The sequence below is a fragment of the Herpailurus yagouaroundi genome, unplaced genomic scaffold, assembly GCF_014898765.1.
Source record: "Herpailurus yagouaroundi ecotype Mexico unplaced genomic scaffold, PumYag 182, whole genome shotgun sequence".
NCBI classification, from domain to species: Eukaryota; Metazoa; Chordata; class Mammalia; order Carnivora; family Felidae; genus Herpailurus; species Herpailurus yagouaroundi.
The window spans coordinates 49,257,720-49,283,457 of record NW_024412413.1 but is presented as its reverse complement, the minus strand read 5'-3'; the positions used below and the strand labels follow the sequence as shown (position 1 = coordinate 49,283,457).

Below are 25,738 nucleotides of genomic sequence, written 5' to 3'. Positions count from 1 at the left end.
AAGATGCAAAATTGGACAATACAGTTGGATTGGTCCTTTCAAGTTAGGAGGTTCTATGTTCCTGTGAAGTCCAAATTTCAAAGCATTTCTGTGTTAGGCTAAAAAAAGATGACGGAAGTTCATTACAGTGCATTTTTCTGAGGCCACATTTACTACACATCAGTGGAAAATGTAAAACTCCAGAGTCATCCTAGACTGCTTCCTCAATACTGATCCCCCCTCAACCAGTTGGTCTCCAAGTTCTTTCTGTTTGACCTCCTAAATATCTCCCAAATCCATTTCCTCTCTTCCAGCTTCACTGTCACTATTTTGCTTCCCCATTGTTTCACTCCAAAAACATTTCCTGAATATCTGTTGCACGACAAGCACCATGTTAAGCACTGAGGACACAATGCTGAACAAGACACTCTCTGTGCCTTTAAGAAAGAGATAAGCAAGCAAACAAAAAAATTACAATCTGATGTGCTAAATGCTATTCTGAAAATATGCTGTGCAAGGGGTACAGCCTGGGAAGAGGGAATCAAGCAAGGAAGGCTTTCTGGAAGAGGTGACACAGCTGAGCTGAGTCTCGAAGAAAATCTCCCCAAATATTGCCTCCTCGGTGGAGTGAGTCTTGCCCTCCACCCCATGCACTCTGTATATTTCTCCATTTTGCTTACATTTCACCGTATATTTATCTTCCTATCTCCCTTCCTAGGTCCTAACTTGCTAGAGAAACTGTGAGTTTTATTTATCATTATTAGCTTAGCCATGACTGCATGACAAGCACATAGTACACATACAATCAATATCCATAGAATTGATTGGTTTTCATTTTAGCTAATAACTCACAGCCCTGGTGAAGGACTCCATTTTTAATGAATCCTTCTCATGTGTAGTAATTCACGGCACAGTTCCACATCAACCTTTGAGACTTTCTGCTCAGCCTGACTGAACTTTCACTTTTTGTTACTACCATCGTGTATACATCTGACCGTTCCAGAAGACTCCCTAACAGGAAGGACAGTGACTCTCACAGCCTTCTTCCCTGGGAAGCTGCATCAACCATGGCCTGCCTGGGAAGACAGTGCTCTCCTAGAGGGCTGCCGAAGGAAGGACGAGGGCCACACTGCCATCCCAGGATCCTCTGTCAAGAGCGTCAGTCATAAGTACCGTGGAATGACTGACTGGGTGCATGTGCTTCCGTACCTTCATCTCTGGAAACAATGACAAGAGGTCTGAAACCAGTTTGAAACCTGAACATCGTGGCTTGACTTTTTTTTTTTTTGCATGTTATCTGTGGGCAGGTTAAAATGATCAAGTTCTATTTTCTAAGCTGGACCAGAATGAGGTAGTGGAAATTCATTATAATGCAGTGTTTCCCAATGTGTAAGACACATTCCACCCAGGGTTTGCAAGATGATTCTATGTGGTACGCAAATGAACGTGTTTTAGTTAAGAATTTATCTGTTTAAGGGGCACCTGGGTGGCTCGGTCGGTTAAGCGGCCGACTTCGGCTCAGGTCATGATCTCACGGTCCGCGGGTTCGAGCCCCGCGTCGGGCTCTGTGCTGACAGCTCAGAGCCTGGAGCCTGTTTCAGATTCTGTGTCTCCCTCTCTCTGTGACCCTCCCCCGTTCATGCTCTGTCTCTCTCTGTCTCAAATATAAACATTAAAAAAAAAAATTTTAAAAAAAAGAATTTATCTGTTTAAGTTTAGCAACCTATTTTAAGAGCCATATGTGTATTAACAGTTACCTTTTACTGGGGGCAAGTAAACGTATATGTTGATTTAAATCCATTGTCATGCAAATAATAGCACAGGTATTCTTAGAGGAGAACCACTGTTACATTACATTCCTCAAGATTCATACCGACCAGTAAAAATTACGGCAGGAGATGTGCCAGAGCCAGAAGAAACCTTGGAGGCTATCTAATTCAATTCAATACTTTATTCACTTATTCATTCAACAAATATTTATTGGGCACTTACTGTTTATTAGGGTTTGGGCAGAAGAACTACAGCGAACCGGAGATAGTCTAATGAGTGAAACAGATATGAAATATACAGAGGAATTATAATTATGATAGGTTCTGTGAAGAAGTAAAGCATATATGAAACCATTAACAGTAGAATAATGTTTGAATGAAATCTTAAAGGATCAGAAGGAGTTAACCAGGCAACCCGAGCTTGCAGGTGGTACTGAAGGCAGGCGGTGGGAAGAGAGGAGGGTGCGTGAGACCCAGACAGAGCAGTGTACCTGGACTAAGGGACAATCCAGCCCCTCAGTATGCAAATATCTGTATAGATCACCTGTGGCAGTTAATTTCAATCAGGACCAATCCAGAAATGGAGGCCCAATAGTGAAGTGACCTGACATTGGCCACACATCCTAAGAGCAGCAGGACCAAAGCCTCAATCTATTCCCTCCTGGGTCCATACATTTACCACATGCTTAGGTAGCGTCCTATATTCGGGCCCTGTACTGGGTGCTGGGGATTCTACAGGGAACAAAACAGACAAAACCTTGCCCCGCACAGCTTCTATTCTGATATGGTGGAGACAGCCAATAAACAAGTCAATGTAAGTGTGTCCGTCAGTGGGGTGATGAGGGGTGAAAGGGTGGCTCTGGAAGGGGTTGATACTTTGTATGAGTGACCCTCTGATGATGTGGGCAGAGGCCTGAAGGGAGACAGAGCACAAGTGGGGAGGGGCAGAGAGAGAAGGAGACAGAATCCAAAGCAGGCTCTAGGCTCTGATCTGTCAGCATAGAGACCAGTGCAGGGCTCCAACTCACAAACAGAGATCATGACCTGAGCCAAAGTCGGACGCTTAACCAACTGAGCCACCCAGGTGCCCCAAGACTAGTCAGGTCTCTTAACCCCACTGTGGCCTCTTCCTACCACTCCGTGCTGTTCACCGGTCTTCGGGCTCCTTCGGTTCTACCTGTGCTAAGAGCAGGCTCAGCTCCTTCAGCTCTAATGATATGCTGACCTACACAATGTTTTCATAGGAAATTTAGTTTCCTGGGTATAATATAGGAGGGACCTCTCGGAAGGAATCTCCATCTATAAATACTAAATGGCTTTAGGGTTCATAGAGCACTTTGCGGGTGTTTGGGGGTATGTGTCCATTTCCCAAAATGTAACCGTCTCTGGTTCTGATAAAGTCCAGAGTAGGACCTATAAACCGAAGGGAAGGCTTCATCCAAAACCCAGTGGCCCCACCAAACACTTTATCTCACTGTGCCTCGGGACACCAGCTTCTCTCTTCTTGCCTTTTCAATAGTCCAGTCTCTACTCAAACACACTAAAACCATGCTTTTTCCTTAGCATTTGAGAAAGTTTGCTTGTGAATAGGCATTGAGACATGGATATTGGTTTCTTACTGGGTGATGACCTTTAGAGTCCTATAGTGCTTCTGACTGAGTTTAGCAGCCTTTTGACTATTCTGGGCAAATGAATGATTTTGGGAAATAAACAAACACATTGAATTCAATCACCAAAAATATTGGGGAGCACGAGTGAAATTGTTTCCTTCAGGACCTCGGGTTTGCTGACCAGCAAATGAATATTTCATAGCCCCGCTGATGTCTGGAGTCCATAAGCAATGCGGCAGGTTAGGCATGGTTTGCAACCAAGACTGGAGACCCCGGGCTCTGTGGAAGGACAGCGTGGTCAAACTGAGGCACGAGGGGCAGCTTCTAAAAGTGGGGTAATGACAGGCCATGGGTACACCACCTCCTCTCAAGTCCATGGCAAAGCCAGGGAGCATGTTCCTCATCGCCAGGATCCCATCTCTTCCAAACGTTCCTCAAAGAAAGTAGGGTGCCCAAAACAGACCCATAACTAAATACGGAGTACAAACTGATGGTTGCCAAGGTTGTGGGGTGGGGCAAAAAAGAGGAAGGGGAGTGGGGAGGTACAGGCTTCCAAGTATGGAACAAATAAGTCAGAGGAATGAAAGGTACAGCATAGGGCCTATAGCCAACGGTATTGTAATAGTGTTGTGTTGTGACAGGTAACGGGAAGCCCTAGGTCAACAGCGCAAGATGAAGAGAGTCCTCCAGGCTCCCCCTTTCCATTTCCTTCTTTTCTCCACAACTTCACCTCTCTGGGGGGGTCTTAATGGAGATAAAACATGGGACCACAAGGTGTGGATGGGGAAAGCAGAGAGGAGGAGTGGCAGGGGACAAAGAAGTGATTTTGGAAAATGAGCTAGATCGAGAGAGGCTAGTCCCTGGCAAATAGAATAATCAGCATATGATTGAAAAGAAGAACTGGATGGTGGGAAAGCAATAAAGAGAAGAGGGGCCAAGGACCAAATCCATACGGACCTGGAGGAGGCCCTGCCTATTCATATCACAAAACACCAAGTCACAGTGTTGTCTGTGTGCCTCGGCGGCACGAGGAACACTTTGCAGAAGTGAACCGGCCATCGCACAAACTGCTCGCTGAAATGGCCCGGGTCTTGCAGGCCTCTAGGTGAGAAGCCGAGTCCATGTAAGGCAAAAACAAAGGCCCAGCCATATTATTCATTTAACTGAAGGGCTAGCTGGGCAAGTGAGGCTTTTAAGCCCTGAAAAGTTTCCTGTAGAGGAATTTCAGCTGCATTGAGGCTTTTATTTGACCTCCATCGACTTTCCTAACTGTACAGCACCTGGGAGGAGCATGACCAATCTCTGACAGCATCTCAGGTTGGTAGCTTGTGGTCTTTGAGGCTTCACGTTAAACCATTCCAAGCAGTTAGTTTACATGTCTGTCCCATTTGATCTGATCCGGTTGTTACCCACTGTACTCAATAAAATTCCAGCACGCTGTCATAGAAAGGACATTCAGGAGAAAGACGAACAGTTTACTTATTAACATAAAAGATCTGTTGGGAGCTAAGTTCACACCAGACATAATTAAAAGTCATAAAAACCCTTAAGTAGATAATAATCACAATAGCATCTATGGAAGTCTCGATAACATTATATCGTATTCCAGAAAGCTGTCACTTTTCCTCCACAAATATTACATGAGTTAATTCTGATTATGCAGCTTTAAATTAAGTGTACTTGGGGATAATAAAACATGTTCAGGATGAAAGTATTCTTTGAAAATATAGAAAATGTACATATTAGAGATCATTTATGGATCTCCAAAACTTTATCATGTTAAATTTACCTAGCCATCTAACTTGGTATCAGTACCATGTACAAAAGTTTTTTAAAAGCAATACAGTCTTATAAATTTATTTCCAGTGGTTCTCATTATATTCCAAAATAACAATCAAATCCATGCACTTGGCTTCTTGCATTACTTAATGCTTTCCAGGAATTGTTTAATCCAGGAAAGAAGAATATCCAGTTCACTGACAGCTTTGTAGATTCCTTTGTTTCCAATCTGCAGATAAAATAGAGATATGAAAGCAGAAATTTTCACATTTTAAAAAACAAAGTACAGTATTCAAAAACAATGATTTGAAATACTTACCCCATAAAATGTTCTTTTCATCCTGGTGATCGTTTTCATCTCTCTAGCTGATGAAGCACATGAAATCTAATAAATCAACAGAAAATACAGGTTATATTATTGAAAAGGCTGTAATAATACTTTTCTACCCATTCAATAAACACTTATTGAGCAGGTATAATGTTCTGGGCATAGATGTGCACTGGCAAATAAATAATAGTTGGTCTCTGTCATCACAGAGCTTACAGTTCCATAGGAGACGCAGATGATAAATAAAGAAACTAACATAAAGTTACAAATTACAAGGTACAAGTAAATCTGTGTTTGTAATGCCGGGGACTCTATGATAAAGGATTTACAGGAATGGCCTACTTTCAACTGGATGGTCAGGGAAGGCTCTTTTGAAGAATGACGTTTAAATTAAAATCTGAAAAATGAGAAGGAACCAGTAGTATGGGAGCATGAAGAAAGGATAAAGGGCATTTGGGGAAGACGCACAGGAGAGAATAATTCAGGCACAGGGGAGGGTGTGTAAAGGCCCAGAGGCAGGAAGGCAACAAGACTAGAGTAATCCAATCAGAGAGACAAAGGAAGCATAGGAGATGTGGGAACTTACAAGAACAAATTCCCTCTTTGGAAAACCATCCTGTCCACTACGTACATCGCACAGTACAGTATTCAGGCACTAATTGCCAGGAGAAAACATCAGGAAATATTAGTTTCTAAAGCAGGAGAAGGAGCGTTCAATGTTTTGAGAAGATGGCTTGTAACCAGGCTAGGAGAAACTGCCAATCTCCTTTGAGGAGGTGAATTTTCAAACCCTTTCTGAGCACAGAAATCACTTAGTAGTCAAGTAGGAGGTCATTAACATTGCCTTTTGCTTGCCCATGACTTTAGTTTTTACTTGTGGAAACTCAGTGCTAGAACAGACCAAGGAGGTGGTATAGGCCAATTCTTCTCAATTTACAGAAAAGAAAGCCAAGTCCCAAATGGCTAAGTTGCTTGCCAAAGGTCCTGTCCTAGTGATAAAATCGTGCTGGGCACATCAGTAAAGGTAACAGTTAAAACTCATGAAATGGAGGGGCTCCCGGGTGGCTCAGTTGGTTAAGCATCCGACTTTGGCTCAGGTCACGATCTCATGGTTTGTGAGTTTGAGCCCCGCATCGGGCTGTGTGCTGACAGCCGGGAGCCTCCTTCAGATTCTGTGTCTTCCTCTCCTTCTGCCCCTCCCCAGCTTGCGCTCGCTCACTCTCTCTGTCAAAAATAAATAAAAACTCAAAAAAAAAAAAAAGAAAACTCATGAATGGAAACGGCTAAAAGACAGCACTTTTGAAACCAATAAGACATGGCCAATGTCAATCAGCAGGTCCCTTTAGGCCAGAACACAAAGAGAAAATTGGGGACAATGGGCAGCATTCAGGCTCCTTTTCTTGCCAAGCAAAAATAGCTGAAATGATTTGACAGTTATATCCTGAATGCTGTTACCGGGCCTAATGGTGGTGATGGTGTCATGACTGCCCAAGTGGGGACTCTACTTTCAGGTATACGCTGTATAGAAGGAAGAGACCCCTCTTGTGCAAGGGGCCTCCCCGATTAGGCACAGAAGAGCTTGCAGACACAGAATGTTCGCGTTAAGGTATAGTTTACAGGACTCACGCCACGACATTGGATTTTCCTGTGGTAAGAACCCTGAATTAAGAAGAGGACATTTCAGGGGCATCTGGGTGGCCCAGTCAGTTGAACATCTGATTCTTGGTTTCGGCTCAGGTCGTGATCTCACGGTTTGTGAGTTCGAGCCCTGCGTCAGGCTCCTTGATTGACAGTTAGAGCCTGCTTGGGATTTCTCTCTCCCTCTCTCTCTCTCCCCCTCTCTAGCTTGCTCTCTCTCTCTCTAAATAAATAAATATTTAGAAGAAGAGGACATTTCAACCCAGACCAGATCCAGTGAGGCCAAAACAATGCGTGACAGATCCTGGACAGTGGTAGGCCATCTCAGAGAGTACAGTCAGAAAGAATCCATTCATTCATTATGCAAATGATGAAGTGCTCACTATGTGTCAGACTTCAGTGCTGGACCCTGAAGACATAATGATGAACCAAAAGAGTAAATAAAGAGCTGCGGACAGGAAATTAAAAACAAAAAACAAAAAACAAAAAACAAAAAACACCAGATCAATATTATTAGGTAAAAATTCAGCAGCTCCAGGAGCTCTCTACTTTATCTCAATCCCCCTGCAACTGAAGACAGAAACACTGAGAAGATTGCTACGTAAAAATAATAACAGTCAACAGGTATTATGTTAGTATTATGTATCAGGCACTAATCCGAAGGCTTTGATTATACTACCGCATTCGGTCCTCACAATAACCCTGTGAGGTAGGTGCTATTGTTATCCTCATCTTACAGATTCATAAGCAGAAGCACAGAAGTCAATAGTATGCTTGTGTACACACAGTAAGTGGAAGAACTGAGATCCAAACCCAAATATTCTGACTCCAGAGTCTGTATTTGAAACCACTCTATTATACCAAAAAAAAAAAAAAAAAAAAATCAGCATAACTTGGAAAAGATATTCCAATTCAGCCAAACTCTTGTTGAAAACCTTCAAAATCCAGTTCCAAAGAGAGATTAGTTCAAAGATCTCTGTTCTGCATTATAGAAGGGAAATGCTGGAAATGGCTTTAGAGGACGAAGCTGATCGGCAGAGACAGAGACAGAGAAGATTTCTACGTGAAAATGGGCGATGTGATAATAAGCAGAAGAAGAAATACTGTGGGGTGTGTGTGTGTGTGTGCGTGCATGTGTGTGTGTGTGTGTGTGTGTGTTTCTTTGTTCATTTTGTTTTTCAGACTGGAACTACAAGAGTAAATTCGAGACATAACAAAGTCTAGGTCCAGCCAAAAGAGTAGCTATGGAAAGAAATTCAGACAGGTCTGCCCATTATCGTATAAATAGACAGTTTGATTAGATGCTGATTCCTTCTGACCTGAAATTATCTAATAGAAAAGTAGTTGGTCCAAATCTTGCATTGGGATGAAAGAGAACTTCATAACAGAATCAACATTTGCCTAAATCCAAGGCACTGTAGCGAAGTTCTTAGGTGCAAGGATCGACCACAAAGTACAGAACCAAGTTACACGGCACAATATCCAGTATGCCTGTGCTGGGATGTAAAGATTTAACACCAAAAGTGGGAAGCCAAAAAAACCAACCAAATTCTGGACCTTACGGAAGTTAAATATCATTAAGGCATTCCTTCTGACTGTGTCCAGCCCGCAGCACATCCCAGAACAGGGTGGGAAGGACAAGAAGGACTTCTGCCTTCACTCCACCTAAGAAGGGCGAGGAGAGTAAAAAAGGAGAAAAATAAGGTTTGGCAAAAAACAACAACAAGAACCACCTCCACCACCAACAGCAATAGCAAGAAACACTTAATAGTGCCAATGTTGCCACGGGAGCGTGCTGGTTTATGGGATGCTTTCTGGTGCCTTGAGATCCATTCACTATATGTGGCCTCCTAGTAAAGATCTGATGCAGAAGGTTCTCGTTTTCCTCACTGCTGTCAACATGTCTACAGACCCAGCAGAGCAGCCAGGTTTTACGGTCACAAGTCAGATGGCTTTGCCATCTAATATGCAATTAGAGAAATTTCTAATGCAGTGATTTCCTCTACCTTATATTTCCGTGTATAGTTGCATTTGCTGAAAACAATGCACAACAAAGGGTCAGCGACATTACTGTAGGAACGGATGCATGATTTGACAAACTCAACCAAAGCAGATGTGATCAGACTGGAGGCCATTTGTTAGTAGAGCTAGAATAACTAGGGCTCAAAGAAAAGTATGAGATGTCAGAAGGCAACAGCCTAGTCATGCATCATTAAGTTAATACATTTTTATTGCATAGTTATTATACACTAAGCATACAATAGTGCCTCCACCCATATCACATTGATTAATTTAATTTTTAAAAGTAGCCTGCCAGGGGCACCTGGGTGGCTCAGTAGGTTGAGTGTCTGACTCTTGGTTTCAGCTCAGGCATGATCTCATGGTTTGTGGGTTCGAGTCTCACCTCGGGCTCTGTGCTGACAGCATGGAGCCTGCCTGGAATTCTCTCTCTCTCTCTCTCTCTGCCCCTCCCCTGCTTGCTCTCTCTCAAAATAAATAAATAAGCAAACAAAAAAGTTTTTTAAAAAAGTAGCCTGCAAGATAGGGGCACCTGAGTGACTCAGATGGTTAAGTGTCCAACTCTTGATTTCAGCCCAGGTCATGATCTCACGGTTTGGTTCGTGCTCTGTGGTTTGGTTCGAGCTCCTCGGGCTCTGTGCTGACAACAGAGTCTGCTTAGGATGTTCTCTCTTGAAATAAGTCAGTCAGAGAGAGACAGATTTCATATGATTTCACTCATACGTGGAATTTGAGAAACTCACAGATGAACAGAGGGGAAGGGAAGGAAAAAGAAGATAAAAACAGAGAGAGAGAGACAAACCACAAGACACTGTTAAATACAGAGAACAAACTGAGAGCTCATGGGCATTGCAGGGAGGTATTAAATGGGTGACGGGCATTAAGGAGGGCACTTTTCCGGAAAAGCACTGGGTGCCATATGTAAGAGATGAATCACTGGGTTCTGTTCGTGAAGCCAAGACTACACTGTATGTTAACTAACTTGAGAATAAAACAATTTTTTGACTTAAAAAGTTTTTTTTTTAAAGGAATGTTCTCTCTCCTCTCTCTCTGCCCCTCCCCCTGCTTGCATGCATGCACGCTCTCTCTCTTTCTCTCAAAAATAAATAAATACACTTTTAAAAATAAAATACAGTAAAATAAAATAAAACAAAATAAAATAAAAGTAGCCTGCAAGATGAAAAATGGCCTTGGCGCACAAGCGATGGCTCACAGTCTGCTCAGACAAATGGTGACGCAAAATTACAACACTGTGTGATAAATATTGTGATTTAAAAAAAAAAGACAATTGCTCCAAGAAGTAGAGGCAGCCTGACTGTGGGATTCCAGAAGACTTCCAGAAGAAAAACTCCAGTTAGCTGCACCTTGAAGGGTGAGTGTGGTGGAGTGCAGAGGCAGGGAGAAGAACCAAGTGGGCAGAAGAAACTCAGTGCTCCAGACTGAAGAGCGCAGAGATGATCTGGACACCCTTCAGGTCTCAGCTAAAATGCCCAGATTCAATGAGCTGCTGTCTGGCCCCCAGCTTCCAGCCCCGCCGCAGCGCCTCCTGCCGCCAGCTCCCTGCACAGCACCCAGCCCTAGCTGAGACCCACTGAAACTGGCTGGCAGCATTTTCAAGGAGTTCTAAAAGGACGGAGATATTATATGTCAATTTTGGTTGTTCCAGCATCTGGAATAGTGTTCAACAAGTATTAGATGCTCAATAAATGTTTGTTGAGTGAAGGGGTCAATGAACACAACGCAAGCACCAGCTTACAGCTTTGAGGTTCACAGGGCCTCTGGTTTAACAACAGAACGAAGCATGTCCCGGGCATCAGTGAGCATTTTGGTTTCTTAAAAACAACGGGATGAACAAATACAATCCGTAATTTTGTGTCCCCAATCTCCTCACATTTTGAATAATTATACAAATTTAGATTATGTACGACCGCTAAAACACAAATGGAAAATCCCTCTCCACTGATAATGCTGTGGAAATGAAATACGTGGGTCAAGGACTAGACAGCTACACATGCTGTATTCCTGCAGAGAACTAACTGTACATAGTGTATTCTCCAAAGAACGACCTCAAATTCTTTCTATGAAGAGTTTGATTAGCTTATATCCTATCATCAACAAATGCAGCATTTTCACAACCACTGGAGGAATGTAAAATCGTACATAAGCCCCTATGTTTACCTCATCATACGACTTCAGACTGGATTGCACCATCTTTTTTTTTTCACACAACATTTCTCCATGTTCCATAGAAAAAACTAGAAAGAGTTGCCAAATACCTTCACTACAAACTCTTAAACGCTCTCAATGTAACTTTATCAGAATGAGTCCATGCATGCCTGTTAACTAGACTTATTATGGTGATCGTTTCATAATTGATACAAATATTGGATCATTATGTTGCACACCTGAAAACTAATATAATGTTGTATGCCAATTATATATCAAGAAAAAAAAAAGAATAATTCCACGTAACGTAGCCCATGGAAAGATAGAGCTGTGCCCCATAATTCTGACAGAGAACTTATATACCGCTAACTAAGGAGCGAATTTGGCAACAAAGAGATTCTGTAATATCATTAGAAAATATATATACACCAAGATTTAAACCGGTTACTCAAAAATCATCTCTTTATGTTTAAAGAACTACTATAAATTGTACACATTATGCAAGTTAACACTAACATGGGCACTGAAAAGGAATTTGTTGTTTAGGTGACCCATTCCTTTGGAAATTGTCGCCAAAATGTAATTGGAAGAAAATTAGTGTTGTGTGTAAGGAAAGCAATAAGGAAAGACACTAAGAATTTGACAGCATCGTTATATGCTAATAGACACTAGCATGTGCATTTAAGTCTTCCAACAACCACAAGATGAGATTATTGGTATTGCTGAAGACAGGTTTTGGACTGGACTTTGCGCTTAATGAGAGAATAACACAGGGCTGGTCTCACTTTCTACTTCTGGTTTTATCAGTTCAATCGGTTGCAATGAAAACAACTTGAAACTGCCAGGATAAGTAACAGGCATGTTTTGTAAGTTGATAAGCTAGTTGCAATTAATGACACAAATTACCTGTTGAATACACTACAAGATGTGGAGACACAAATATTCTCTTAGCCAAGACTTACCAGACTTTAAAATTAAGTACATATAATAAATATAAAGAAATGTATCTAATGGAATGCCAATTAAAGGAGATAATGAAATCTTAAAAACTAGTGGAGTTTTTTTTCAGTTTCAGTTTCAACTTTGATCACTAGCGATTAGGCAAATTTTTCATGAATTCAACTGAGCAACTCGTAAGTTCCTTTTTAAGTCTGAGAGTATTTGAGCATCATGAGAATCTTTAGGGGCACCTGGGTGGTTCAGTCAGTTAAGTGTCTGACTTTGGCTCAGGTCATGATCTCACAGTTCGTGAGTTCGAGCCCTGCGTCGGACTCTTGTGCTGACAGCTCAGAGCCTGGAGCCTGCTTTGGATTCTGTGTCTCTGTCTCTCTCTGCCCCTTCCCCACTCATTCTCTCTCTCTCTCTCTCTCTCTGTCTCTCAAAAAAATAAATAAACATTAACAATTTTTTTCTAAAAAAAAATCTTTCATGTGTTTTTTCACATATGCATAGGTCAGCTTTCCAAAAACCATTTAGCCAAATACTATGGCTAGCAAAGATTATAAAAATAAAAATGTTTACATTCCCCATAACTTATTTCCTTTGAATAATTATACGATCTGAATTGCCCAAATCAGACTAATTTTAAAATACAATATTTTATTAGATGCCGCAAAATACCTAGAATGTTACAAGAAACAAGGAGATGACATTCAAATACAGTGGTACCAGAATTCCAGACCAAATAGCTTATCATGATAATTGTCATGGTTCTGTCTCTTAGGAGCGGTTTAATAACACGCCAGTCTTGGTGGACTTACAAAATGGAAGGCAGGAAGCTTGTAGAAGCCAGAAAGAGTCCTCAGAAGTGAAAAATAATTTAAGTCCATGAGTTAATAATAACTCTAGGAGAAAATAACAACTCACTGATCACCTGGGAAGAATGTTAGAAAATCAATTCCTTATATTGAAAACTAGTACAGAAAGAAAAAGAATTAAGTATTTGTTCTGCCTTTCTTATATGATAAGTTCCTCAGGAGAGCCAAGTAGTAAGGGTAGGTTCTGTTTGTGGAATTACCCCCATTTATAAATAAAGAAGGTATAATGGAATTTTTAAAGTATCATTTTGCAGTGCCTTATGAATAAATATATCTAGACAATAATTAACGATTGCTAATATCATAAACATAAAAGCCATATACTATGTGTCTCTGATGAAAAGTACACAACCCTACATATAAAGTGATTCAGCCAAAACATCAAGCTAAATCTGATCAAGTATCTATGTGTAATTACCAATGTACGGAAAATAAAGAAAAACAAATTAAATGACAATGAAGATTCAATCCTCAAACTGCAGACTATGAGAAACTTTGTCAGGCAAACAACGCTATATCTTTGACAAATAAATTGGAAGAAGAACAAGAAGAGGAGAAAAGAAAAAATCTGAAAGACTTCATCCCTAATAGAACTGTATCACAAGATATGCTAAAGGAAATCCTTCAGAGAGAAAGAAGATATTACCAGATAGGAACCTGGGTCTACGCAAAAGAATGAAGAGTCTCAAAAACGGCAAAACACGGAGTTTAATTAATGAGTTAATAAAAGGGATAAAATGGAATCATTTAAAAAATCAATCGAAAAGAAGTCAGAAAAAGAAGAAAATGGAACAAAGGATAACTGGATAAATAGAAGAGAAACAACAGGGTGGTAGATTTAACCCCAACCATATTAAACCCCCATCACATTTAAGGTAAATGATCTAAACCTACCAATAAAAAGATTGTCGGCATGGATAAAAACACACAGACCCTAAATATATGCTGCCTAAAAGAAATCCACTTTAAATAAAAGGCACAAACAAGTTAACAGTGAAAGGGCAGAGAAAGATATATCATGCTAACACTAATCAAAGGAAAGCTGAAGTGGTTCTATTTTTATCAGAAAAAGTGGATTTCAGAACAAAGAATATTATGAAGGACCATAGGGTACTTTTATAAAATAAAGGGGTCAATTCATCAAGACGATATTGTAGTCATAAATACTTACGCACCTGATAGCAGAACTTCAAAATACATGAGCTACTATACCATGAATACTGATAGAGAAATAGAAAAATTCACAATTAATGCCAGAGATGTCCATAAATGATAAAATAAGTAAAAAAAAAAAATCAGTAAAGATATAGAAAAATTGGAAAATAGTAACAATTAGATCTAAGTGATATTTATAGAACACCCCACCCAACAGCAAGATATCAATTCTTTTCAAATACACATAGAACGTTTATCAAAATTAACCAAATTCTGGGCCATAAAACATGGCTCAACAAATATCAAAGGCTTTGAGTCACATAAAGGATGCTCTTTGACGAAAATGAAATCAAATTAGGAATCAAAATCAAAAAGGCATCTGGAAAAATCCCCAAATATACAGAAACTAAAGGATTCCCTTCCAAATAACAAATGGATCTAAGAAGAAATCAAAAAGGAAACTAGAAAGTACTTCAAGTTAATGAAAATAGCACAACATATCAAAGATTGTGGGATGTAGCTGAAGTACTTTGTACCAAAAGGGAAATTCAAAACACTGAATTCCTATACTGAAAAGATTAACAAAACCTCAAACTAATAACTTCAGCTTTCACCTTAAGAAAACACTGAAAGATCTCAAATTAGTGACCCAATCTTTCAACTTAAGAAACCAGAAAAAAAAAAGAGTAAACTCAAATGTAACAGAAGAAAGGAATAATAAAACTCAGAATGAAAATCAGTGAAATCAAAACTGAAAATCAATAGAGGAAATCAAACTAAAAACTGATTCTTTGAGAAGTCAATGAAATTGATGAATTTCAATAAAATTTCAGGGGAAAAAAGGGTGAAGACAAAAAATACCAATATCCACAATGAGAGAAATGACATCATCCCATACTATTACAAACATTAAAAGGATATTAAAGTGGGTTGCCTGGGTGGCTCAGTCGATTAAGCGTCTGACTTCTGCTCACGTCATGATCTCACGGCTCTTGAGTTTGAGCCTCGCCTCAGGCTCTGTGCTGACAGCTCAGAGCCTGGAGCCTGCTTCGGATTCTGTGTCTCCTTCTCTCTCTGCCCCTCCCCTGCTCACACTCTGTCTCTCTCTCTTTCAAAATAAATAAACATTAAATTAAAAAAAATATTTTAAAGGATACTAAAGAAATAACATGAACAATTTTGTGGCTAAAATTTGGTAGATTTGATGAAATGAATAATAAAATTGAAAAACACAAATTATCAAAGCTCACTCAAGGAGAAATTAAGAACATCAATAGCTATGCAGCTATTAAAAACTAAAATACTTAGTTTAAAATCTTCCCATACACAAAACTCTATGCAAAAATGGCTTCACTGGATCATTGGCTTCAAAAAATGGCTTCAAAGGATCAATTCTATGCAAGCCCTTCCAGAAAATGAAAGAGGGGAGAATACTTTCCAACTTACTGAATGAGATCAGCATTATACTAATTCCAAAAATGAGACAAAGATATTAAAGGAAAGGATACAAATGTCCCTCATAAACATAGACACAAAACTTATTAATAAAATTTTAGCAAGTTGAACCTAACAATACATGATAGGGACAACGCATTATTACCAAATAGAGTACATCCCGGAAATGCAAAGTTGGCATAACTTTGAAAACCAATGAAATTGGTATCAATCGTCTAAAAAATAAAAATCACATGGTCATCTCAACAGGTGAAAAGGCATTGACCTAGATGTGAAACCTAAAAGTAGAAAAAATTGTAAATGAAAACATAGTAAAAGTTCTTTGTGACCTTGTGTTAAATAAAGATTTCTTAAATGTGGCACAAAAGGCATGATTCATTGAAGAAAAAAATTGATAAGTTAGACACCATCAAAATGTAAAATGTCTTCTCTTCAAAAGACACTGTTAAGATAATGAAAAGATGTCACAGACCAAGAGAAAAATATTTGCAAATTATATATCTGATAAAAGATTTGCACGCAGAATATACTTGAAAACAAACATACGCAAAACCCAGTGAGAAAATGACCAACCTCTTTTTTTAATGCGCAAAATATCCAAGCAGACACTTCCCCAAGGATATATTGATGATAAATAGGCAAATCAAGAGATACTCAACATCATTAATGACTGGGGAAATGCAAATTGAAAACACAATGTGATACCACAACTACACTGGCTGGCATGTGTAAACATTGACCATACTAAGTGATAGCAAGGATCCTGAGTAGTGAACTCTCACACACTACTGGTGAGAACGCAAAATGGGATAGTCACTTTAGAAAACAGTTTGGCCATCTCTTACAAAACATACACCTAACTTATGATCCAACTATGCCACTCCTAGGTATTTACCCAAGAGAAATGAAAATACCTGTCCAAAGACTTGCATACAAATATTCATAGCAGCTTTACTTGTGATAGCTTGAAAGCTGGGGGAAGAAAAACCCATCAGTAGGCAAACAAACAAATTGTACTACATCATTATCATAGAATACTACATGGCAATAAAAAAGGAATAAATGACCGATACACTCAGTAACACGAGTGAATCTCAAAATAATTATGCTGGGTGGAAAAAGTCAGACATAAAAGAGTGTAACATATAGGCCATTTACATTAAATTCTAGGAAATGCAAAAAAATCTACAGTGACAAAAGGCAGATCAGTGATTCCCTGGGGACGGAGACAGATCACAAAGGGGCACCAAGAAACTTTTGGGGGTGATGGATATGTCCATTATCTTAATTGTGGCGATGGCTTCACAAGGGTATACGCATGTCAAAACTACCAAATTACACACTTGAACTATGTCCAGTTAATCGTGTGTTGATTATATCTCAATAAATCTGTTAATAAATACATCATAAATATTAAACATACCCAAAATATATATGGAAAGCTTACTACTACTCTTATGATTACTCTGATGCGTGGGACTCCTGAAACTTCTAGCAGGTCTGACAGCAACTCATTTACCTTACTCCAAGCTTTCTCCTTCTCTGTTTAATGAATGACACCCCCTCCCACTCAGCCCCCCAAGTAAGAACCTTAGGCTCATCCCAGACTCTCCTCTCTTCCTCAGACTCTCCTCGCCCTTCCCTATGACCCGAGTGTGTTCACTCCAGCCACATTATTGCAATGCTTTTTATATACTTTTTTCTCCCTAGAGCCTCACCCCCCCCCCACCTACATCCCTCTACCTTCACCAAAGAGCTTTCTCTGAAACATAAGAGTATGTGATCTTGCCCTGCCCTTCGATGGCTTTACATTTTTCTTCAGGACAATCCTTAGCCGGTGTTATCATGCCTCTTTTAACCAGCCCTTTATTAGCATCTCCTGGCTAAAATCTAAACAACCAGCCTCCTCTAGACATTCCCCAAGCCATTCTACATTCATACTCAGTTACTTGCTGTTTCCTGAATATGATATGTCATTTCACACCATCAAGCTTTATTCAAGCTTCTCCCCCCACCATTCCTGCCCCCTCATTCCCCAGGAAACCGAATGCAGTCATCACCTCCTTCAATAATACATGCTCTCCAAACCTCAAGGTGGACAGAATTAACTACCTCCCCCCTTTGTGCTTCCACAGTGACCGGGTCACACAGAAAACTCAGCATCACACATGTCACATTTCATGATTCACTGGCCTTCTTTGTTTACATCTCACTGCCGGTAAGAAGAGTACAAGCACCAGAGACCGGGGACTTGATCAGACTGGTCTTTCTCACCCAGGACAGAACCTGGAAAATACAGAAGTAGGCCGCCTGCTGTAAGCCAATTTGCAAAAATTCAGTTTACAAAACTGACTTGTTTCTTTTAACCATTTAGTTCCAGTTGATTGGGTTTTCATTTGTCTTTACAACACCATTTGCAGGAAAGTCCTATATTCACAAGAAGAAATCATTCACTGACTAGAGCAGATGCTCAGTAAATTTATATTAAACAGATACCAGCTTCTCTTACCAAAAATACAAAATTATCATTGGCCAAAAGATTAAGCCAGACGCAAGCACCTATTTCCCCGACACGATGTCTGCGAAGGCTTTCCAAACTCAGGCTAATCCTCTGATTTTCTTTTTCAGTTTCGCAGAGGTGGTTGGTATACCTCTCAGCATAAACTCCAAAGTCTGTGAGACAAATTAACTGGGGCTAGCAACGCTTGACTTCAGGTGGGAGAAAGTAAGAAGGAAAGCCCAGAATTAGATGGCGCTCAGGGAGGTTGAGTGGACGTGTGTGCTCCTATTTGGCCACAAGGGGGAGCCAGCCACTTTGGTATGCAGTCACAGCCCGCGCCGGAGGTACCCCACTGCTCCCACAGGCCGTGTGACCCAAGTCCCTGAAAGAAACATCTCTATTGGCAGAAGTATCTTTTTTTGACAGATCTCGTTAGGGAAAAAAACTTCTCCAGAAATAAATCCAGGCAAACCAGAGTTCCTAGATAATTGTATTTTTCATCTAGAACGTTTCATGGTCTTGGTTATAGCCATCATTGAGTTCTCTAGCTATTTGAGCCGAGGAAACCCAACTGATGGGAAAATAGACACACCTTTAGGGGCTCCAGGCGTCTAGATACACTCTACAGTATCAGGCAAGGATTTATTCTAGTGCCTCACCACCATTAACAACTTCATTTGAAATAACATGATATGAAATCGACTGACTAATGCAATGAATAGCACCTACACAGAGGAATCGGGGTTAAAACAAAAAGTGAAGAGAAACAGGATGCATTTAAAAGAAAAAGAAAAAGAAAAAACAAAAACAAAAAACAAAAAACAGGCTGAAGAGGATCCTGGTCTCCAGACACCGAAATGGAAGCAGCTCGATTGTTCGTTTGAACTCCACCCCAGGCTACAGTGGCTGCCTTAGGTCTCATTATTTCCCCTATATCAAGTCCTTCAAGAGGTAGTCTCCTCCTCCTCAAATCTTTTAGCGGCGAAAACGCTCTTACTTATAACCTAATGGGCTGGCGGGAGGGGGAATGAAATATAAAACTACATAATAATTCAACTTAAATTTAAGAGGCTATTTATATTATTCACTATCTTAACAAGATGACCTCAAAGGTAAAGTACAAAAAAAGCCAAAGAGAAGTGAGGATCTTTCCATTCGTTTAGGCAAGGGAATTGGCCCAGGGCATTCTCTCTCTTCTACAAAGAGGCACCAGGTTGTAATTTTTATGTTGCAGATACATGAATGGGATCGGAGAGTTTATAAGACACCATGCAACCCTAGCTTCAAACAAGGACATAACTTAAACACAAACTAACCAAAGAAAAAGAGAAGATAAATTCAGTGAAATTTTTTACCTACCGACCACCTCACCCACATATAATGCCTCTGTGCTGTGGTCTGCAATTTGAGATCCTGAACACTTTGACAGACCCCAAGGAAAACACATCTTAACTCTTAAGTGAACCTCCACCTGCAACTGCCCGGAATTGAAGTCTCAGTGACCATAATGCCCAAGAGTGGAGAACTCGTTTCCATCTAGCAATCCAAGGACTGCAATAATCATCACTACCCCCCCTTCACACCGCCTGCAAGGCGCAATCATAAGAGGCTGAGAAAGCACGCTTGGAACCCAAACAGGATCATAGAAAAGATTTACCATCCCCCCCAGAGGCAAGTCGACTAATATTGCACTGATCCCAGCTTAATTGTTTTGCTTCATTTTGTTTCATTGTTCTGCACCGGTCTTTCTTATTGTGAATGTTTATAGAGAAATGTGGTCACTTTAACCTTCTTAATTAATTCCCCATTGCTTGTGGTGACAGTGGCCATACTGCAGCATCAAATAACTTAAGGGCCAAAGAAAACATACCCCTGTTTTTATAAAGTTTGGACTGAGACCGTGCCTTAAAAAGGGTATAGCTATAAAAAAAATTAGGTAAATAAGAAAAAAGCAATCTAAAAGCTCTCATCAATATGGCAAGGAAAGAGAGGAAGGAAGGAAGAAAGAAAGAAAGAAAGAAAGAAAGAGAAAGAGAAAGAAAGAAAGAGAAAGAAAGAAAGAAAAGAAGGAAATAACAGCCTAGAATAGTGTGTGGCACATGTTGGTGCTTAAGAAATATTTATTAAATAAGTGAATGAATCACTTGGGACTCATATACAGAGCAAACAATAAGCAAACAAACAAATAAATAAACAAATATTGAGGATCATTCCGTGGTATTTTAGATCTCCAAGATGTCGTATGTGCCACTCCTTAAGAATAATAAATATTAAAAAAAGAAACAATAAGTATTGGCATTATGAGTTACTCGTGGTTATTCAGTGCTGGTTCACTGACGATAAACCACAAGCCACCAATTAGAAAGCCCCTTTTACTCACCCTTGCTTGTGGAGACAGCTCCCTACAATGCTGTTTTCTAGGTAGGTTTCTAGGATCAAACTCACTGTGTTTGCTGTGCATACTTACACAGCGGCTCAATTGCTGCCTAAGGCTATGAAATTCTTCCACAAAGTGTCTTTCCTTGCAGACTTGTAATTGGAGTTGACCAAAAACATCGTCCATGAAGAAGGACAGAAGCTGTTCTTGGAATCTGCAGTTTTTCTATAAATAAGATATGAGAAATCGCATAAAGTAAACCGTGGGATATAGTTTTTGTAAAATGTCACTGCAATCCCCACCTGATTATGACGTAATGACCACCTGGAAAAATTAAAATGCAGGAGGGAAAGCATCAAACAAGTAGAAAGTTGAAAAACATTTAAAAAACCCTCTGGCTCACCATAAATAGCTTTTTTGTTTTCTTTTTTAATAATCGTATATTTTTAATGCGGTCTTCCTACAATAAAACAAAAGGAGATAAGTGTTATCCAGAATTACAAATGTCCGTTAGGTCATCATTTTAAGCAGAGCCTGATACTTACTGGAATTGTTGCTTTGAGCCATGCCGCCTTGACGTAGAGTCTGTCAACAGCTTGGGACAGTGTGCCCCTTGGGTAACAACCTTTCGCAGAGGAAGATTGCTTGTGCTTGGCGATGACAAGAGACAGAGTGGCAAACAGCAACCCAGACCTCAAAATGCAATTCGCCTGCATCTCCCTCCACCCCACTCTGGGCACCTGTCGCTCGCCAGACAGTTTCTTGCGCTGGTTCGATGATCGGATAACCTACTTACTTAAGCCCTCAAGGCCACCTCTTCAATGAGATCCTGTGGTAGATAACTTACAGTTTACAGAGAGGAAGATCACTCCGGCTGTTCTATTTTTTTTTAGAGCTTGCTTCATAACCGAAAAAAGCTTTGACCGCACTATCTGTGGCACTAAGAAAAAGCACAAGTTTACTGGGAAGGTTAGGGCCCCCTTTTCAAAAAAAAAAAAAAAAAGGGGGCGCCTGGGTGGCGCAGTCGGTTAAGCGTCCGACTTCAGCCAGGTCACGATCTCGCGGTCCGTGAGTTCGAGCCCCGCGTCGGGCTCTGGGCTGATGGCTCAGAGCCTGGAGCCTGTTTCCGATTCTGTGTCTCCCTCTCTCTCTACCCCTCCCCCATTCATGCTCTGTCTCTCTCTGTCCCAAAAATAAATAAACGTTGAAAAAAAAAAATTAAAAAAAAAAAAAGTCAAGTCAGAACCTCAGTTGCCTATCACAACAGATGCATTGTTTTAAACAGGTTCATGACATGCCAGTAAGGGAGACTCATCTCCGGGAGGCCGTGTGATTTTTTTTTTTTTTAATGTCCGTATGAAAAATAAAATCTCCTTTTTAGCCAATATCCCCACCCCCCCCAAAATTAACCACAGGTAGAGTGGAGAGCCCTGGGAAACTTGCTCATGATCTCCTATGGGTTTTACACATATCCCTTGCAGAGTCCTTCGCCAGGCTCCCTCTCTTCTCTCAGGAGCCACCTTTCTTTAGCCAGCCAGCCTTAAGACCCAAAAGAGTTTTCCAATTTTTCTCAAGAATTTTTCCAGCTCAGAAACTGTAACTCCCCTAACATACTCAAGATTTGTTTGGCATAGGGACCTGGGGTTAAGGCCCACGGTTTAGTAAATTCTCTATCATCTCTGTCCAAGTTGACTGCCCAGCTTCTAGCGCTGGACTTCGAGTAGCGTGCACATTTCTTAAGGAAAGAGACCCAACCTTTCTATCTCTGAATCCTTAGCCCCTACCCAGATGACGCCTCATCTAAGGAAGCACAGCCGATGTTCGTTGAATAAATGCTTTCCTTTCTACGTCACAAAATGCTACTGTAACTGTGTTGCTTTTTTATTCCATCAACAAATTTCTGTCGAGGATCTGCCTATACAGAGACCTGTGCTAGGTACCAGGGGGGCTATAAAGGCAGATGGTCCATGGAATCCCATCCTCAATTCTGCCCCAGTTCTTGTGATAGTGGTGACAGGTATGGTCCATGTGAGGGAGTAGCCCCAAGCTAAGAAGTGGATGTGGCCTAGAATCATATAAGGAGAAGCAAAGACAAGGCACCAAAGCCTAGCATGCGCAGTTAACGTAGTACTTGAGCAAAACAACACTGGAAGCTGGTTGTGAGCAAGAGATTCCTCAAAACTAGTCAGTGACAGACTTCAGAATTCAAGACAAATGTCTAAATCAAAGACCACCAGGCTGGCAAAGGAGCGAAGAGAAAGTAGGAGTGAGAGGTCCAAACACTGGGGAATATTTCCTGCTGCTTCAAAAAGTAGGTAGATTTTGCAACACCGGAAGTTTATGCCCACAGGACCAGCTCTGCTGTGAAAGACACACTCTCTGAGGTGAGATGGGAATGTTCACAAAGAGCTACAGCAGAAGACAGCTGATTGGGAGCACAAAGGGAGTTCACAGAAATTTTACAAAAATTCAGGAAAAGGAAGAATTCTTTTTTAGCTAGGAGTAGCTTAAAGGTGTTTGAACTGGGACATGGAATATCCCAAGGTGGTGGTTTTTTTTGTTTGTTTGTTTTGTTTTGTTTTTGAGAAGAGTGACGCCTACTATTCAAAATTCCTTTATAGAAAAGAGTATGAACTACCAGGGATCAAAAGCCCAAATGCTTTCAGAGCGTGTAGGATTAACATAAACACCCTGGGTAAACGCATATGGGACAGTCGGAACTAAATTGCTTACATTGCCACCAAACCTAAAATCTGCCTAATTATACAGCCTGTAAACACACCGTGTGGGTGCACTAAAAGGACCACACAAAATACTTCCAGGAGCTGTACACTGCCTTGAGCAGCTAATTTGGGGGTCCCTGGTGTGCGGCAACAAAACGTAAGTGCAACGCGAATCGCTAATATTGGTAAATGAATATGTGTTCTGACGAATTTTTAACTCCTGCTGGTTGCATTTACATAAATGTCTCATGTCCCTGAAACTATCAGGACCCAAGGAAGATCATAACACCCCAGGGATGCCTCCGCTTTGATTCACAACCAACTCCAGAAAACTGGCCATTTCCTTATGTCTGAAAACCGTATCTCCCTGTGGACCATAGTCATCCTACATCTTAGTTGGCACATCAGCCTCATTAGGGTCCTTCAAACAGTCCAATCTGGGGGCGCCTGGGTGGCGCAGTCGGTTAAGCGTCCGACTTCAGCCAGGTCACGATCTCGCGGTCTGTGAGTTCGAGCCCTGCATCAGGCTCTGGGCTGATCTGGGCTGATGGCTCAGAGCCTGGAGCCTGTTTCCGATTCTGTGTCTCCCTCGCTCTCTGCCCCTCCCCTGTTCATGCTCTGTCTCTCTCTGTCCCAAAAATAAATAAACATTGAAAAAAAAAAAAACAAAAAACAGTCCAATCTGGCCCCCAAAGGATGACAAGTGATAAAGGAGACTCAAAACCCAGGTCCTAAAGACAATTCCGACAGGGGGTTCCAAAAGTGCCCCCAAGTAACAAAAGAGCCATTAGAATAAGTATGTGATATCCTTGGGGCACCAGCTGAAACACAAGTCTCTCTCATTTTGGATGTATTTTTATTATGTCACTTTTATAAGTTCCTTATACAGAACTACATAAAAATGGCTATTGGTTACAAGGAGATTTGGTTTTGAAACTCAGATGCAACTACCCTACTAGTTGTATAGCCATGCGGAAGTTGCTAATCCTCTCTGAGCTTTAGTTTTTGTCGTCATTAAAATGGGACAATAATTGTACCTACTTCAGACGGCTGTCATGAGCAAAAAATATGATAATATCAATAGAATGCTGAGCACAAGGACAGCTACAGATGCACCCTGCAAGTGGTAACTATTACATTATTATTTTTCAAATAATAAATGTATCTTAATCTGTCCAGGTACTATACCAAAATACTACAGACTAGATAGCTTATAAGCAACAGAAATTAATTTCTCACCGACGTGAAGGCCGGGAAGTCCCAGATCAACATGTCCGCGTGGTCACAGTCTGGTGAAGCCTCTCTTCTGGGTTGCAAACAGCCAGCCTCTCACTGTGTCCTCACATGGTGGAAGGGGCAAGGGATCTCTCTGGAGCCTCTTTTATAAAGGCGCAAATCCCATTCATGAGGACTCTGCCCTCATGACCTAACCACCTCTCAAAGGTCCCACCTAATACCACCAACTTGGGGTCTAGAGTTCAACATATGAATCTAAGACACAAGCATTCAGACCACAGCAAAATGCATGTGCAATACTCTGAATAATGTTTAAGTCTCTCACAAACTTTCAAAAGTGTTGAGAAATGGTTGAAGAAAGTGAGGAAAGCAAAGGATGAACAATGATCTGACCATATTTCAAAGAGTATGCAGGCATGAGGAATTCAATTCACCCCCACACACATCCAGAAAGCAGACCGGGGCCATTAAGTGGATATTTTAAGGCTGCTACTCCTACATAATGTACAGGAGAACATTTAAACAACTGATCTGCCCCAAAGCACAGCTGGCTACCCCAATTCCCAAATGCCGGTATGGCAGCCATTTTCCTTAAAATTCAGCTCCACCCTCACACACCCAAAAGAATGCCAGCAGCGCCCTCTGATGGTCAAGCATATCGAATGAGCAAAATGGGTTTCATGCAGAGAATCACAGCTCACTTTGAGACCTCTCCTCTGTAGGAGGAAAAAACCAACACCCATTCGGGTTCCTTAATTCTTAAACGATTTAGTTGACTCTAAGACACATTTGCGGTTTGGCTTTTTTCTTTCCCCCACATCTTAATATCTCTGAAATCACAACCCGTTTTATAATCCATCGTCTTATAATTACATCACCAAGTCAGCCCATACACAGTTGTCCTTCCCTGTGCAGTCGCCAGTCATGTCCCCACTTCAGACTGTGTGCATGGCTGTTAGTACGTGTGTTGAGTTGAATTGCTGTTCAAATATCTTTAGAAAGATTGCACTATGATTCAGCAATGAAATGAAAGTTAATGTGTTCACAGAAAGGCACAGAACAGCAGTGGGATGCAAATCTGCTATTAGAGAAACAAGTATTTGTCTTTGGAAGAATGACCAAAATGACATATTTTCTTGCAAGGCAACAACCAAGTGCTAAATGTTAAGCAAGCACTGCATCATAGC

At 40.8% G+C, this 25,738-nt stretch overlaps 1 protein-coding gene across 1 annotated transcript; it reads right to left on the bottom strand.

Annotated features, from left to right (window-relative positions):
* Window positions 1–4,932: 4,932 nt before the first annotated feature.
* On the bottom strand, window positions 4,933–24,658 carry IL26 (interleukin 26). The gene is made up of 6 exons (XM_040491839.1): window positions 24,555–24,658; window positions 21,138–21,532; window positions 20,996–21,052; window positions 20,683–20,817; window positions 5,457–5,522; window positions 4,933–5,366 (listed from the first exon to the last, which is right to left on the bottom strand). The coding sequence occupies exons 2-6, from the start codon at window positions 21,306–21,308 to the stop codon at window positions 5,280–5,282; spliced, it is 516 nt and encodes a 171-aa protein (XP_040347773.1). The 5' UTR covers window positions 21,309–21,532; window positions 24,555–24,658; the 3' UTR covers window positions 4,933–5,279.
* Window positions 24,659–25,738: the final 1,080 nt, after the last annotated feature.